Here is a 16,052-nt window from a genome sequence, read left to right on the forward strand (position 1 = left end):
GTCCAGGACAGGGTTCAGCGACTGAAGTTCCTGTCCCGTGCATGTCCCGGACCTGTGGCTCGGGCCTCCTTAGCTGCTTCATCATCTGCTCATCGCTCATTAACTCAGGTCGGGACGGGGCTTGGGGGCGGGGGGCTGCATCCTAAATCAGCTTTCTAGCTTGCTCTTCTAAGTCACAAAAAACGTTCATAATAAACAAAGCACCCTGTATTTGCTTGGCCCTTTGTTACCTCTCCTAAGCGCTCAGCAGCAGCTAGACACACAGCCTGTTACAGCCTCCTGCTCACTGGCCCAGTCCTTCCGGGCAAGTCACCCTGCCATACAGCACCCGGACCTCCCCTCCCTTTAAGGAGAACAATTGCCATAAAAAAATGCAGTGAAGGAGATAAATGAGACTGTGTGTCTGCACACCCAGTAGAGTAACTGCAGCACAGGAAGGTGTTCGATGAGTTATAATTACTATACTTATTTTACAATTAGTATTTACACCTCCCCACAGTTCCCGGAGGGACGCAGACCTGGTGAAGGGTTACGTGGCTGGGGAGACATCACGTAGCTTTAACAAGCCTGTCCGAAAAGGGAGCAGCAGATGTGAAGCCGACTGGCTGTCTTCTAAATCTTAATCCTGTTTACCCTGCTTCGGACCTGATTATCTTGGGCCCTTTGGAAACTCAAGGATGTGGTTTCTGGTTTCTGCCAGGCTTTCCCCAAACCTCCTGCCTCTCTGATTCCTCGTCCAGGCTTTTAAAATAAATCTCCCGGTACCTTATCGGGCTGTTGGCAGCATCGGGGTCTTTGGCATGGACTCTCCCGACCACGGTGCCAGCGGCTGCATTTTCTTGCACTTCATGGATGTAACTCGGGGCCAGGAACATGGGGGGCTCGTCAGCGTCTTCTACTGCGATCTTGACCGTCACGGTGTCCTTGAAAGGCCCGTTGTTGATGAACTTGGGGTCAATGTGCACGTTGGCTGCCTCGACCTTCAAGCTGTATGCTCTTTTGGTCTCAAAATCTACGGGCTGACAGGAAGGAAGAGAAGACTGACAACCAATTCCTTGAAAGAAAAATGAAAGCGAAAGACCTGTTTTACAGGGCAGAGTGTGCCGTTCCTCGAAGCGAGAGAACCCGTGTCTATTCAATATCCAATTACCTGAGCCATTTGGTCAGAAAATCAGACAAATCAGTTGCTGACACCTGGAATATGCTTCATGGGGAATTCCAGGAGCACGCCAGACACAGAAGGACCTCAGGGCCTACAACGGACCTCCGTGTGAACACCACCACTAAGGCTGCCCAGAGCCCCTACGCATCTCCCAAGGAGGAGAGGGAACTACAATACCACACAAATAAATGTCATCGACTGTTCCGTGAAATACTGAGTTATCTCGGTAAGAAAAGTAGCCCCTGAATTTCAGCCAGAGGTGTCTTATCAGATGATGGCTCCCCTCCACACCCACACACACACCTGGCTTCGTCATCTGACAGCCTCACTTTGAAAGTTTCTGACCGTGTAGCCTTTTCCAAAGTCTGGGACCCTGACCAGCAGTGGCCCATTAAGATGACTTAAGGCGGTTCATGGATAGTTTCGGTGGGTGGGTTTATTGAGTCACATTAACTTACTTATTGACACAATTATTCCTTCTCCAATCCTGCCACTTCTGAACACATCAAGAGTATCTCCGTGTGGTGCTGATTTGTTACATATCTGTTCTGCTTCTTAACCTCCCTTTTCAGAGGCTGTGCTACATAGCTCGCTAGTCAGATTAGAATAATGATATTTTGTTTTGATTGTGTTCATTTTTAAGATACCCTCTATAGCAAGTGACAGGGAAATAAGAATAATGCCTCCTTGTTATAAGAATATGTAATATGTAGCCCTGGCTGGCGTAGCTCAGTGGACTGAGCGCAGGCTTCGAACCAAAGCATCGCAGGTTCGATTCCCAGTCAGGGCATATGCCTGGGTTGCAGACCACAGCCCCCAGCAACCGCACATTGATGTTTCTCTCTCTCTCTCTTTCTCCCTCCCTTTCCTCTCTAACAATAAATAAATAAAATCTTTAAAAAAAGAATATGTAATATGTAAAAAAAAGTCCACTTAAAGAAAAGCAACGATGAACTATATAGATTTTACACAGATATGAAACAATGGGAAGTAGCTTTTGAATGGCTGCGGTTACTGGGAAATGGGTGGCGAATGCCCCTAATTCTGAACGAGAGGCGCATCAACGGGCAACGGGTGAAGAGCCAAACTGCAGCAGAGAAACGAGTCCTCGTGCCCAGGAAACAGAACTTTCCAATTAGCACTCTGGGTGACTCGCAACTACCAGATGTTCGGGAAGACTCGGTCTTTCGGGGCAACCATCTGCCCGCCACGCTGTCCTCGTCTGCCTGGCAAGCGCTTGGTTCGAACCTTGGACGCCACCCTAGGGCTGAGTCTTGCTCTAAGTCTACAACGGCAGGGCGATTCCGGTTTCAGGAACGTTAAACACATCCGATGCCCTTGACGTGTTCTCCATCATCTTCCCACCCTCACGCTCCCCAGAGTCGGGGGACACTCCCGTTTCCTGAAGCAAAACCCGCCCCCAGTGGCTCCCCTATTCTAGAACTCCCCAGAAGTTTCATCCTTTGCTGTGTTACGAAGCAGCAGAAAGGGATGATGTTTACAGGCTGAAGGTACGAGACTGCTGAAGTGTCTCAAAAATCTCTGATTATTAGATAAAGTTAAAACCTGAAACTGGACTCTGATCATCCTGAGACCTGGTCAGTGGAGAATTTCCACCTTCAGGTGGTCTGAACCTTCCCAGCGCACAGCTGCTCTGACCTTGGCTGAGGCCCGAGCCCACAGCCACGTCCCCAGTGGAAAGCCCCGTTCACATTAACCCTACTGCAGTGCTCGTCAGATCTCATGCAAAAGGGCCCAGATCTTGGCCCACATTCGTCTGAAATGCCCTTTCCTATTTTGGGGAGGTTTTACTAAATTTTCTTGCAGCCACTCAAGCCTCGCCGCCTTGGAAAGTCCTCCTCACCTCCCCCCGACAGTCAGTGTGGTCCACCAGCTGCCCCTCTGCAGCCCCCCATCTCTGGCCCCGGGAGGTGGGGAGCATCCCCAAGAACTCGCCCGAGTCTTGTTGATGCTTGCTGACCGTTGCCTCCCCGATGCCCAGGACTCCCTGTTCCAAGTGGCCATTCTGACCAACTGGGAGGCAGGGCAGATGGGTAACATTTAAACAGGGACCTAAAACACATCCCCTGCCTCCTTCCAAAAAAAGATTCCAGGTCGTCTCCCATGTGGACAGTTACAGCCGTGTTAGGAGTAGTTGAAATAAAAACTAAATGAGGCAACACCATATAAGCCATAAAAATCTTTTTAAAGCCCCCTTGGTAACTGATCCCACCTCTGAGAAGCCTCCCTGAGGGACGAATTCAGGAGAATACCAAAACAAACAATATTCAGAAATGCACGGTGTTTGTTGCGTACGGCAGAGGGCTGCCTCTAATCAGGGAAACGTACACACGAAACACCGAATCCAGCTGTGAGATTTTATTAAGGAAATAATGGTCCATCCACAAGACGGGGCGTTATGTAGTCATTAAAAATGATTATGTATATTATGTAACAGCATGTCCAATGTTTACGATGTGACATTAAGTTAACAAATCAGATCACCCCACGATGGCAGCTGTGTTGAATGTGATATACCCACATCCATAATCGCGTGGCCAAGGAACGGAAAGAAATAATTAGACATAAAAATGACTTTATTAAAATGCAGAATATTTAAAATGTTTTCTAATGCTGCTCTCACGCTGTTTTACAAGGAGTTTATTGGGTGGGAAGTAAATAACTCAGAAATGGCACCAGGGTATCGCTACGATAAGTGAGAGTCCCACTTGGTCAAGGATGTTTATGGTGAACAGGTTGAATTCCCCTCCAACCGTCAACCAAGCCAGCCATACGTTTCATCCTTGTTGTTCTTTGGTTCTTCTTTGGCCGACCACACAGAGGGGGTCTGACTATCTGGGGGGCAGCTCTCTCTCTCTCTCATGCACCACCACACACCCGACACCCCCGGGGTCTCACACAGAGCCAGCACTCAAATATCAGTTGCTTCCTCGGTTCTTCAATAAACAAACAGCTCTCCCTCCTCCGTATCTCTTGAATTCTCCATCCTCTCCTTTTCTTCGGTTCTTCATGACTTCTTCCTTGAATTCCAACAACAGTGTTGCAGCTGGTCCCACTGCCTCCACGTCAACACCCTCAAGACTGAACGTACTCAGGTTTCTTAAAGCTCTCCTGTTTCCACTGATGCCTGGTTCCACGGCGTCCTTCAGGAGCTCTTTCTTCCTGCCCTTCCTCTCCTTCTCTGTCTGGTAAATGCCCACCCATCTATGGGGACCCAAGAACTGCCCCCGTAAGAAGTCACTCACGTCCCTATTCACAGATGCCATCGCACTGTGTCATAGTTGGTTCTCAACTGGGGAGTGATTTCGAGTAACTTACCTGGGGTGTAACTAGCAATGTGCAAGCTATTTATCGTCACGATTGGTGGGGGGGGCCGTGTGTAACTGGCATCTGCCGAGGCGCAAGTGAGCAGTCTGCTGCACGCCGCCCGGTGCACGGAGCAGCCCCCACCCCTGTGAGAAAAGCGGTCCGGCCTGAAGTGCCGTTCGTGCTGGGGCTGAGGAAACTGCTTTGCTCAACTGTCATTTCACTTCACTGTCCTGTTAAATTGGGATCTCTCAGTGGCCGGAACTGTCTCTTCAACTTTTGATGTCCAGCCTCTCACAATGGGCCTGCCTGACAAATAATTACTCAATAACTCTTGGTAGAAAAAAAATGAGTTAATAAATAAAGAAGAGAGTGGGAAAAAACTACATTAAAGAATATGTTTAAAAGACATACATATTTCCATTATTCCTCCATGCCCCTTTATGTTACTAAATCATATATAATGACTCCCGCCAGGACCCATCTTTTCATTCTGTTAAAGTCACCTCTCAATTTTTCTTTCTAATGGACATTTGGAACTTTGTGCTGCAAGTTTAAGAAATGAAACAACATCTTACTCTGTTTTAAAGCTAAGCAGCAGTATTTTATACACTATGATCCTTTTGCTCGGAATAAACACACCGAACTGGGGAGAAACGTGCAAATTCATCTTCTGCAGGGAGCTCATTTGCGAAGTGTGAGTCCCACGGGGCGATTTAAATGTTTCAGGCTTTCAGAGACACGGTGAGTGTTTATGCCCTGAATACCTGAAGACAGGTGACAACCTTGGCATGACCAGCCGCCCAAGGACGTGGACAGCAAGGACAGGAGGCTGCTGTCAGTGCTCATGTGTCCCTGCCAAGCACGAGGGACAGGGATGTCAATGAGGGTGCCGCGATGACGGTTCTCTGCACACAGTTCACACAGCAACCTTTCCGGAGGAGAAGCCCAGGTCTTGGGGCTGGTGGTTAGGGTTCCGTGGCCGCACCGTGCATGGTCACTACTGTTGACCTTCCCGCGTGTCTGAAGCTCACCCCAATTCCATGTCCTCGTACAGCAGAATCACCCCTCTCTTCTCTCTGTTCCGTGTTCCGTCATATTTCCCCCAAACCCAACAATGCTTTCAGGTGTCGGGGCAAGTCAGCTTCCCAGAGCACGCCTCTCCCTGCCCACCTGTTACACAAAGATTTCCCCCCACCCCACCCTTGCTTTCTCCCCAGCTACTGGCCTCTATTGATTCTTCAAATTAATTTTTTAGCAGTGTTGCAGCCCTATCTTTTCCATCACACGGAAGAGCTTAATATTCATGCTACAAAACCAAGTTGAAAATGAATGCTTGATTAAAACCAAGGTAATCCCATCATCCAATTCAGATTTAATGCTCCATACACTTTGATGATGGAGAGATGTTGATTTCTCAAGTGGTAAGGCGGGGGGCTGGTGGAGGGGTCGTTGTAGAATACACTGTGGCTGTTTCTTCACTTCAGCGAATTCCATCTGGCGCCCCTTTTCAAGCCCTTTCTGGCCCAGCGTTTCTCAGGAGTCTTGAGGGGCACGTTTTTCCAGCATTCTCTACATTTGGACTCCCTGCCCGTGAATTGCTAGCTGCATGCCTGTGACAGGGGCAATTTATTTAATGTGTCTGAGTCCCAATCTCCTCATAATTACATTGAGGTCTCACTGTCCACAGGGATCACGCAATCCACCTTTTATGCTTTTCGTGAAAAGTAAGCAAGAGAATGTTTGGAAGAGGCTCAGGCTTTCTCAGGCCAACATTTAGTATTGGGGAAATGTTAGACTTTAGAAACAAAGCAAAAAAAAAAAAAACCAATAAACTCCCCATTGCTGTGGGTTAATCCCAAGGACCAACTGTCAGTGACAGTTCAGCTGACGATGGGAGAGGGACCATTATTGCTGCTTCTTGGGTTCAGTTTTGAGAGACAGTCACAGCAACGTGGTGGGACGTGAATGCTGGAGACAGGGAGAGTTCCGAGCAGCCTGTGTTAACAGACTAGCCTGGTGAGGTGCAGGGGGGGGGATGTCCATGCCTGCTCAGGGCCGCTTCTCCAACATCTAGACGTATCCAGCTGTCTGTCCGGCCATGGCAAAGCTGCACCAAGAACTAACTAGCAACCTCAGGCAGGCACCGTGAATCTCTCTTGCTGGCTGCCCCTCTGGAACACAGTCCTACTCTTTCCCCAGAGTTCCGAGCTCAGCTGCAAAATGAGATCGGCCCCCAGATGCCCACATTTGCATGTCTGAACCTTCGGTTCCCTGCTTCGTGCAGTGCCGCCCGCCAGAGCAGGCCATACCACCGACGCCTCGGACTGCTCAGCCTAACTCACCTTTTTCAGCTTCACCACGCCCTCCTGTGTCTCATAGTCCGTTGTGATTTCAAACAGCTCCATGCCATCTCCATCCACAATGGTGTACGTGACGAGGCCGTTCTCCCCAATGTCCGGGTCCTTAGCCTTCACTCTGCCCACTTCCTCCCCGGGGACGGCCGCTTCCGACACAGACATCTGGTACACGCCTGAAAGCAGAAGACACCTATTTTTATTCCCCCCTTTATTTGTCGGCTGTAAGGTGGTATATTCCATTGAATCCCCACAAATTTCTCAAAGGGTTTGAGAGTGAACTTTCTATTGACTGAAAACATGAAAAGAAGAGAACGGGTGGGAGGAAGATCCCGCACGGCCGGCTTGTCCAAGAAACGTGTTCTACCCAAGGACGACGAAACAGGGCTGGGGTCCGAGGTGATGTGGCAGGGTCACCTGCCCCGGGGAGGGAGGAAGACAATGCTCGGTTGCATTTCCCATCGGCAAGTGAGGGAGGGCCACATCCTCTCCACACATTCAGGCAGCCAAGTCTTCCCTCACGTCTTTGGGATGGTCCAGGGGCATGGCACCGCCAGATTCCCAAGGGGGGGAGCAAAAACCCCAAAACCCTTCTGTTTAAAAGCCTGCCGCTGCTCCATGTTTATTTTAAAATCAAATGCAAATCTTTATCTTTCAAGATCACGACTCTTCTAACTCCAGCTCCACATCTGTCTTTCCTCTTCACCTCCTTCACCGTGTGGTCAAACACTAGCTCACCTGGGAAGATTCCTACAGTGTGACCCTCTCAGACATGTGCATTTGATATTTTATTGGGAGCTTAATGTGTGCCGGTCACCGTCCTCGGAGACTGGACAGTAAATGAAATCATCAAGACCTCGCCCTGAAAACACGACATGCACACACACTCTGATGTCACTGCTGGGAGAAAGAAGAAGATGCTAGGATAAGGGGCAGATGGTAACAAGGTGTGCTGTGTGTGTAACTGTGAGAGAGCAGGGCGTGAATGTGTGTGTGCGACTGTGTGTGTCCGTGCGTGCGGCCATGTACACCTGCATTCCATAAGTGTGGGTGAGAAGGAGAAAGCTGGAGAGAGAGAGAGAGAGAGAGAGAGAGATTGACTCTGGCTAGGGTGGGCCAGGAGGACACGCCTCAGAAGGAGGCACCTGAACTCCCTAGAAGGGGCTGAGAAAAGCAGGGAACAGTGAATGGCAGAGACCCTGGGGAGGGAACACACTGAATACACACAGAGCAGCAAGAAGACAGGTGACTGGAGCCTTCGGTGAAGAGATGAGGGTGCAGAGGTAGAGGGGGCTCGACTGTGTTAATAAAAAGGGCACAGCGGGTGCATTGTAGGAGATGCCCTACAAGCTTTGTTTAATCATGGTGGGAAGCTGCTGGAAGGTTTTCAGTAGGGAAGTGAGGCAGGAGATGATCTTCCCGGCATTTCCACATGTTAAAGGACATTCTATATGACACACTATGGTATGGAGAAGCAAGGATTGGAACCTGAATGGTTTGGGGCAAGTTTCTCAACCTCTGAAAGTGTGTTTTCCCTCACATCAATTTTTTCTGTCCCGGGACTCTGTAGATAGGTACATCATTTGCCTTTGAATACATTCAGTTTGGACCCATATTGAAGCTCATCAAGCCACGCCCTCCCATTAAAGGACAAAGGGGAAGTGGTAGTCTGTAGATATTGGCCAGCGTACGTAGGAGGTTTAGAAACCCCTGCTGTGAGCTGGTTTCCTCCAAATCTCACCGGCCTTCATGGCTGTGAACCTGGGGACTGCACGGCCATGAGGAGCCTTTCCTACTCGGTGGGGTGGGGGTGAGGGCAGTAAGGGCCGCCTGCTCATGGTCCTGCTTGGCCTTTCCTTCTAGCACGTGGGACCGGCACGGTGCGGGTGGTGGAGTGTGCGGCTTTCAGAGTGCTACTGAGCACTGAGCTTATTGGAGGTGCTCAACCCTGCGTCAGGTCGGGCAAAGCAGTCTTTTCTCATCTCTTGGGATTCCAGGACAAGCGGTGCCTGTAACCCTCCATCTCACTGTCTCCCTCGCCCAGAGGGTTGTCTTTGAAGGCAACCGTGTTGCCTCTGTGGGTCCATATTGGGTTGCCTTCTTTGCTCGCTCATTTGGGAACAATGTCACCTTTCTGGTGATGCACTCCCAGGCTCTACCGGCTGCTCTCCGAACCTGTGCAGGAGACACCTACACAGCATCGGTAGCACCTGTGGTCAGCACCAGCACCAGTGTGACCACACTGTACCTCTGTCTACCCCTAACCATACGGAAATGGATTTGTGTTCACATGCTGGCTCTGCTGCGTTCTTTGGGCAACTTCTGAACCTTGCATGGAACCCAGTTTTACCTGTCAAATGCCTGCTGTTAGGGAGATTTGCAGTAGTAGTGACTATTCATTAATGATGGTAATTGTAGTTATAGTTATTTATAGCAACCTATACAAATCTTTTTTTCCTTTATTTCCCTCAGCAACCCTATAAATTTTGTAGAAGGATGGGCCGTAATCCCTCAATTCAATACTAATCATGGCTAACATTTGTTGACAACTTATGCCAGATATCACTGTTAAGATTTAACATCAGCTCTTTTAGTTCTAACAACATCCTATTAGTTAGGTCTTAGGAAAGACTGTTTTCTCCCAAAAGGGCCAAACAACATCTCCCACCCCCATGCTTGTTCTGTAACTTGACTTTGCCCATCCTACTACTGAAAGGCAGGGTCTACGAGCACCCGCTTAAACTCGGGTGGTCTGAGCACTACAGTGAGAGCGATGCACTGGGTCACAGCAGGCAGCACGGTTCCAGCTTGGTGTCCCCGGGGTCTCCCTTTCGGAGCCACCCAAGCCACTCCATGGAGAGGCCCCAGCGGGGAGGAACCGGCAGCCTCCACCACCCCGCCAGCCGAGTGCACGGCAAGCACATCCCCCAGGTCCAGCCCACTGTCCCCCTTCGATGCTACGGAAACAGAAACAAGCCATCCCCTCCACGTTTTGTCCGCACTGCAGACTCATGACAAAAATAAACCCTCACTGTTCTAAGCCACAAAGGCTCTGGGTGGCCTGCTGTAGGGCAATCGATGACGGACCCAGGTCCTGGTACACCCAGGTTAGAAAGGGGAACGCTGCGTCCGAGATGGGTCCGTCCATTCACTGCTGGAGCGCGTCACTAGCATCTGGTGCGACCCCTAGCAGGACAGACTTCCTGTTTCCGGAATTGTGGGACTTTTTACAGTGCCTGTTTCCCCTGCTGGGTCTATTCTGTTTAAACTTGTTTGGGGTTTTTTTGTTTGTTTTGTTTTATTTGTTGTGGCTGCTGCTGTCTTGTTTTTGCTTGTTTTGCAAGAATGACACAGAACCTCCATTTCCCTGGATTTTTTTTTTTCTTCCAAGTGGAGTGGAGCAGGGACGGAGCCAAGAAGGTGCTGGCTGGGGTGCCGCTGCACAGGGAAAGCCGAGCCCACCTACTTACTCTGCGGAAACTTGGGCGGGTTATCATTGACGTCGGTCAGGGTGATCGTCACTTTGGTTGTCCCTGAGAGTCCACCCATGTGTCCCCCCATGTCCTTGGCCTGGATCACCACGTGGTACTCCTCCTTGGCTTCCCTGTCCATGTTGGGAAGGGCCGTTCTGATGATGCCTGGCCAGGGAAATAGGAAATGTCACAGACACTTATTTCCAGCAACAGTTGAACAAAAACAGTTCCAGGCCCAGGGATCACAAAGGTGAATGAAACAGCACCTTCCCTCACAAAAGAGTTACTCCAACGTGATCATGACAACCCAAGGCAGCGACGCCTAGAGCATCATGGAGATGAATTTTCCAGCAAACTGGCATAATTATTAACATAGCATTAAATTTTATATGTTTTATAATGTTATATTTTTAAATGCAAGTATAACACTTACAGATCCTAAATACTGAAGCATTTGAGAGACTGCTACAAGGGTGTCCATGATGGAAACCACGCTTTTGCACATATAAAAGTCTGTCCCTGGCCCTGACCAGTGTGGCTACACTGGCTGGGCGTTGGCTAGCCAAGTGAAAGGTTGGTGGTTTGATTCCTGGTCAGGGCACATGCCTGGGTTGTGGGCTGTCCCTGGCCGGGGTGCACACGAGAGGTAACCGATCAATGTTTCTCTCACATCGACGTTTCTCCCTCTCATTTTCTCCCTCCCTCCCCTTCTCTCTAAAAAATAAATTAAATTAAATTCAGACCAGACCAGTCTGGCTCAGTGGACTGAGGGCTAGCCTGAGAACCAAAGGAATCACCAGTTTGATTCCCAGTCAGGGCACATGCCTGGGTTGCAGGCCAGGTCCCCAGCAGGGGCCATGTGAGAGGCAACCACACACTGATGTTTCTCTCCCTCTCTTTCTCATTCTTCTCATCCTTTCTGTCTAAAAATAAATAAATAAAATCTTTTTAAAAACTTCTTCAAAAATTTTAAATTAGGAAAAAAAGTCTATCCCTGCATGCAATCCTTAGAAACATTTCTATGCTTCATATTAGATTAAAAGCAGAAAGCATATATTTCATACAGTACATTAAAATGTTAAAATTAAAATTTAGAAGCGTATACCAGATGGGTTAAAAATATACACAATAACAATGATAGATTATTTAATTTGACACGATCCCTGATTTATATAAAAACCAGGCTCACTTAAATCTCTTGGGAAGATGTGCCAGCTTTTCCTTCCTGTACCCACGGCCACGTTTACAATGGAAGTAAATGTGAAGGGCATGGTGGATGCCTTGAGCCCTGATCCCGCCCCCCCCCCCACAACATTTTACATGTTTCTCAGAAACACCCTCGGACTCACTGGGCCTCCCTTCCCTGACCTGTCAATAATTCGGCAGGTTCACATTCTGAGTCTCCGAAACAAAGACAGTAGCAAGCAGAGTCCCTTCACTAGTTCTGAACATCCAAAAAGACAGGCTCAAGCCGATGCTTTTTATGGAACCAAAGCAAGTAGCCCCGTAAATCGTGATCTGAAGCCAAGTGGCTCCAAATAAATGATGACACAGGTAAGCAGAAATAATACCAAGTAAATGAGCAAAACAGCTGATCAGTAGTCTGTGTGTATAATATAAGCAGAGGTATCTTTGAGAATATTTTCACTGGAACAATAAATGTGAATTACTTGTAAACATCTGGCAAATATATGGGGCATACTGCAGAAAAAGGAAGGGGCTTGGGGGGTAATACTGTGGACGAGCAGTTTCACAGGATTTTAGTGTATATTCTAATAAAAGGATCTTCGAACCAAAAATTGATATAAACGAAGCGAAACACTTTGGGTTTGGTTGTTATATTTGTCCATTCTCTGGGTTTGCTATTTGTTTTCTGTAAGGAGTGAGCAGAAGCTTCCATCCTGGACGCTAAGGCCCTCTGGGCTTCTGTCAGCTCCTCGGTGAGACTGGGAGTGTGGCGAGACTGGGAATGCGCTGCCTCCCAACCCCCCTGAGCATTATTAACACCCCGCCCTCTGCTCTGCACCGAGGGCTTTGGGAGCTGCCGGTTTTCACGTCGGTCCTCAGGTTCCGTGGTCTCTTAATTTGGATCCGCAGTTAAATCTTATGATAAAATGTAAATATTTTGAGATAAACGCTTAAACTGAAGTTGACATCTATGATACCCTTTTAAGATATAAGTTGTGTTTTAAGATTACATTTGTTATTGGGACATGGTGTGAAATACAGATGGAGACAATAATCAATATGGCCCACCGGATGTCGGGCTCGTGTGTAATGTCCAGTGTTTGCACCCACCCTAGGAGGCGGCCCTTTTCATATCTGAGAAAGCAGGGAATCAACTAGGGTGAGTGGGCAGGTCTGGGCTCCTTATCCAACGGTGTGTCTCGAATCACAGTGACACTTCACGGTACCTGTCTGTGCTTCCACCGAGAAGTAGGGCTGGCCTTCGAGGATACTGTACACCAGCTTGGCGCTGTTTCCGTAGGTGGGGTCGTCTGCGTCCGACGCTGTCACCTGGATCACTGACGTCCCTTGAAAGTGAAATAAATCCGTTAGCAACAGTTCCTCGGCCTCTCACCTTCTATTCTAGTGTACAGAGTTTCATCTTAAAATGAGAAACTGAGGAAAGATTAGTTAGCGTGCGTTCATTCTCCTGGGTTTGAAATGCAAAATAATCTCCCTCCCTCCCTTCCTTCTTTCCTTCCCTCTTGATTCCTACACCTTAAAAATGAACTTTTTGTATTCATACATCCCGTTATGCTTGGTAGTTAAAATAATACTATGCACATTATTGCAAAAACATTCTAAGACCCATGCAATTAAAATGTTCAACCTATCAAATAATTAAATAAAAATCTTCCCAAAGAGCATAATAAAGGATAATTAATGATGAATTACTTTTCTTGAAAAGGCAAAATACAGTCTTCCATCTGTAGCAGAGCAATAAATACATCATTTTATTGTTGCTTTGCACGGAATAAAATGGCTGCTAATACCACATTTTAATTAATTTATGGCTATAAATATCATACAGAATGCCGTTCCCTCCTGGCACGACAGCTGCGTCTCCCCGCCTCGAACGGCCCAGCAGCCGCACAGCACGGCCCTCCAGCAGACATCTGCTGAGGTGCAAGGTGCGCGTTGGTGGGTCAGAAGGGAAGGAACCCAGGGAACTGAAGGAAGATGGGATTGTGTTTTTCCTAGAAAAAACTTCTCCTCCTTGACGGTCCCAAGAATCAGAGGGCGGGAAGTGCTGGGCCCCAGATGGGGGTAGAGATGCCAGCCGGACCAAACCAGCGATCCTCCAGTTCCTGGGTGCAAGGCGCTGTGTGGGGCACGCCCCACAGGTGCTGCCGGGGTGACCCGCTCGGCACCGTTTCACGCCCACTGCACTTGTGAGACACTGGGGGTGGGACGTGTGAAGTTTTGCAACCTATTTTGAAAACTGGGTTGTTGCTGGTGTCGAGGGTCTAAGCCCCATCCGGCAGACAACTGAACCCCAGTTCCTTCCGTGGCACGTTCGGCAGAGGGGCAGGGCTGCACTCCATGCAGGAGGCCGGGGCCTGTGGGCCAGCCTCTGAAAACCCTGTGACACACAGCACGGCCAGGGGTTCCCCCACCTGGTGTAAAGGTAAACCTCACTTTCTCCTGAGTCCTCTCCTGTGATTCATTTTTCGTGCAGCTTTCCTGAGCCCTCCCCACAGAGCCAGGCCCGATTCTAGCTCCTGTTCCAGGCAGTGGAGATTCATAAAGGAGAACAGGCTCTAGTTGCTGCCCTCCTGGTACAGCTGGGGAAATGATTATTCTTTTCTGCTTTATTTGCATCTAAAACTCCGCTAAATCTGTTACAACTCTCTGTATTTTGCATCTATGTTATTTAACCCTCACTATGGTTTACGTTATCCTGATTTTATAAATGGTAAAATGAAAGCCGAGACAGATACAAGAAATATTCCGGGTTCACCAGGCTGGCCAGAGGCCTGACTGTGGTGCACACCCAGTCCTATCTGACAGCACACGCCTCTCACAGGCCTTGAGGGGAAGCTGGGTGTCACTCCTTAGCATCAAGGAGCCCCCACAGGTGGACACGTGAACATTCCCCTGGAGAACCCTTTATGGTGACCCGCCTTTCCCCCCAGCTCAGCTGCTGACACTGCTGTCTCCTCTTTACTGATTTCATAGTTGTGCCTCCTGCTTCTCATTTAAATCCCCAGGAGACTCTGGCAAGGCTAAGGGACTGGGCAGGACAGAAAGGGAAGAGAAGGTGGCAAGAAGGGGCTCAGCCTGGCTCTGGTAAAGTGCGGGGAGGTCTGACTTCACTTGGAAGAGGAGAGGGAGATTATCCGAGCTACCTCAGGGTGGCTTGACCCTGAAGACCCTTGAACTCATTCACCCTCTTACTCAATCTCTGCTTCAGGGAACCAGACTCTGTCCCTGATCAGAACAGCCCTGCTCGCCGTCTGAAAGGGAGACCATTCTTGATATGAGACGTGTTTCCCAAGAGACCACAGCTGCAGGCCTTCTGCAGAGTCCCAGGGAAGTCCCAGCCGGGAGAAGGCGGCGGGCTGAGGGGCCCTGCAGGGAGTCCGGCTGGAACACTGCAGGGCCTCGATGCAGGATGACAAGACACGCCTACTTCAGAATCACTCTAATCGACAGTGACAGTGTCATGGTTAAGAATGTGTTCTGGGTTCACCTACTAGGTCAGGTGACCTTGGATAAGCTAGTTAACCTTTTTCTAGCTTGGGTTTCTCGTATTCCTGCAAAATATGTCAAATAGGACCTCCCTCACCACAAAGGTGAATCGTTGCAAAAATGAAACGCGGTACTCCATGCATATATCATTAGTTAGCACAATGCCTGCACGCAACCAGTATCACCGCTGCTGATGCTAACTGAACGTCAGCGCGCGCCTGTGACTGACGCGTGTATGGTCTCCAGTCCTGCGGGACTAGGGATTGTTATTCCCGTCCCACAGAGGGGGAAACCCAGGCTAAGGGAAGAGGCCATCAGACAGCTAGTAAGCTCCAGAGCCAGGATGACCTGGATTCAGTCATCTTCTTCCCCCTCCTCCACACTCCCTCATATTTTGTAAGTTTAGATTTTCAAATCTCATGTCCACCTTAAATATCTGAGACTACACACATAAAAATTGTATCTTGTTGTTCCGCCACTGAGACTATAGCGTACATTCTGCTTCCTGATCTGGGAGCATGGGCACTGGCCCACCCAGCCCCAGAGACACCCGCCTGGTGGGCAGAGTGGGTCCCCCCCCGGCCATACGCACCCACATTGGACCTCTCGGGCACGTTGGCGTGATAGGTCTCGTGCAGGAACTCGGGGGGGTTGTCGTTAATGTCCTGGACCTTGACGATGAACTCCGACGGCGGCTCCAGCGGTCGGTTGGTGTCCCTGTCCACCGCCTGAGCCATCAGCGTGTACTGGGCTCTCTCCTCTCGGTCCAGTGTCTTGGTGGCATGAATGTTCCCTGATTTGTCATCAATCACAAAAATGGTTCCGGCTCCTTCACCTGAGAGAATGTATTTAATGTTCCCATCACCAGAGTCAATATCGGAATGAAGCTAGAAAAGGAGAAATTGAGATTTGTAATTCCATGAAGGCTGCATGGGGAGACAGAGAGCCACGTATGTGCTGTTTGCCACAACACGCTGTGTATACGCACATGCACACACACATGCATGCACACACACATACACACAGGTACGATGA

General features: G+C 49.2%; 1 protein-coding gene across 1 annotated transcript in view; it reads right to left on the minus strand.

The window, feature by feature from the left end:
- CDH11 (cadherin 11) overlaps positions 1-16,052 on the minus strand; it is a 136,005-nt gene that overhangs the window by 22,564 nt on the left and 97,389 nt on the right. The window contains exons 4-8 of the mRNA XM_028501686.1: positions 15,610-15,904; positions 12,734-12,853; positions 10,317-10,484; positions 6,835-7,022; positions 766-1,019 (exon numbers count right to left, since the gene is read on the minus strand). Of these exons, the coding sequence (XP_028357487.1) occupies positions 766-1,019; positions 6,835-7,022; positions 10,317-10,484; positions 12,734-12,853; positions 15,610-15,904 (1,025 nt within the window). The remainder of the gene's footprint in view (positions 1-765; positions 1,020-6,834; positions 7,023-10,316; positions 10,485-12,733; positions 12,854-15,609; positions 15,905-16,052) is intronic.

This window comes from Phyllostomus discolor, chromosome 12 (assembly GCF_004126475.2).
Source record: "Phyllostomus discolor isolate MPI-MPIP mPhyDis1 chromosome 12, mPhyDis1.pri.v3, whole genome shotgun sequence".
NCBI lineage: Eukaryota > Metazoa > Chordata > Mammalia > Chiroptera > Phyllostomidae > Phyllostomus > Phyllostomus discolor.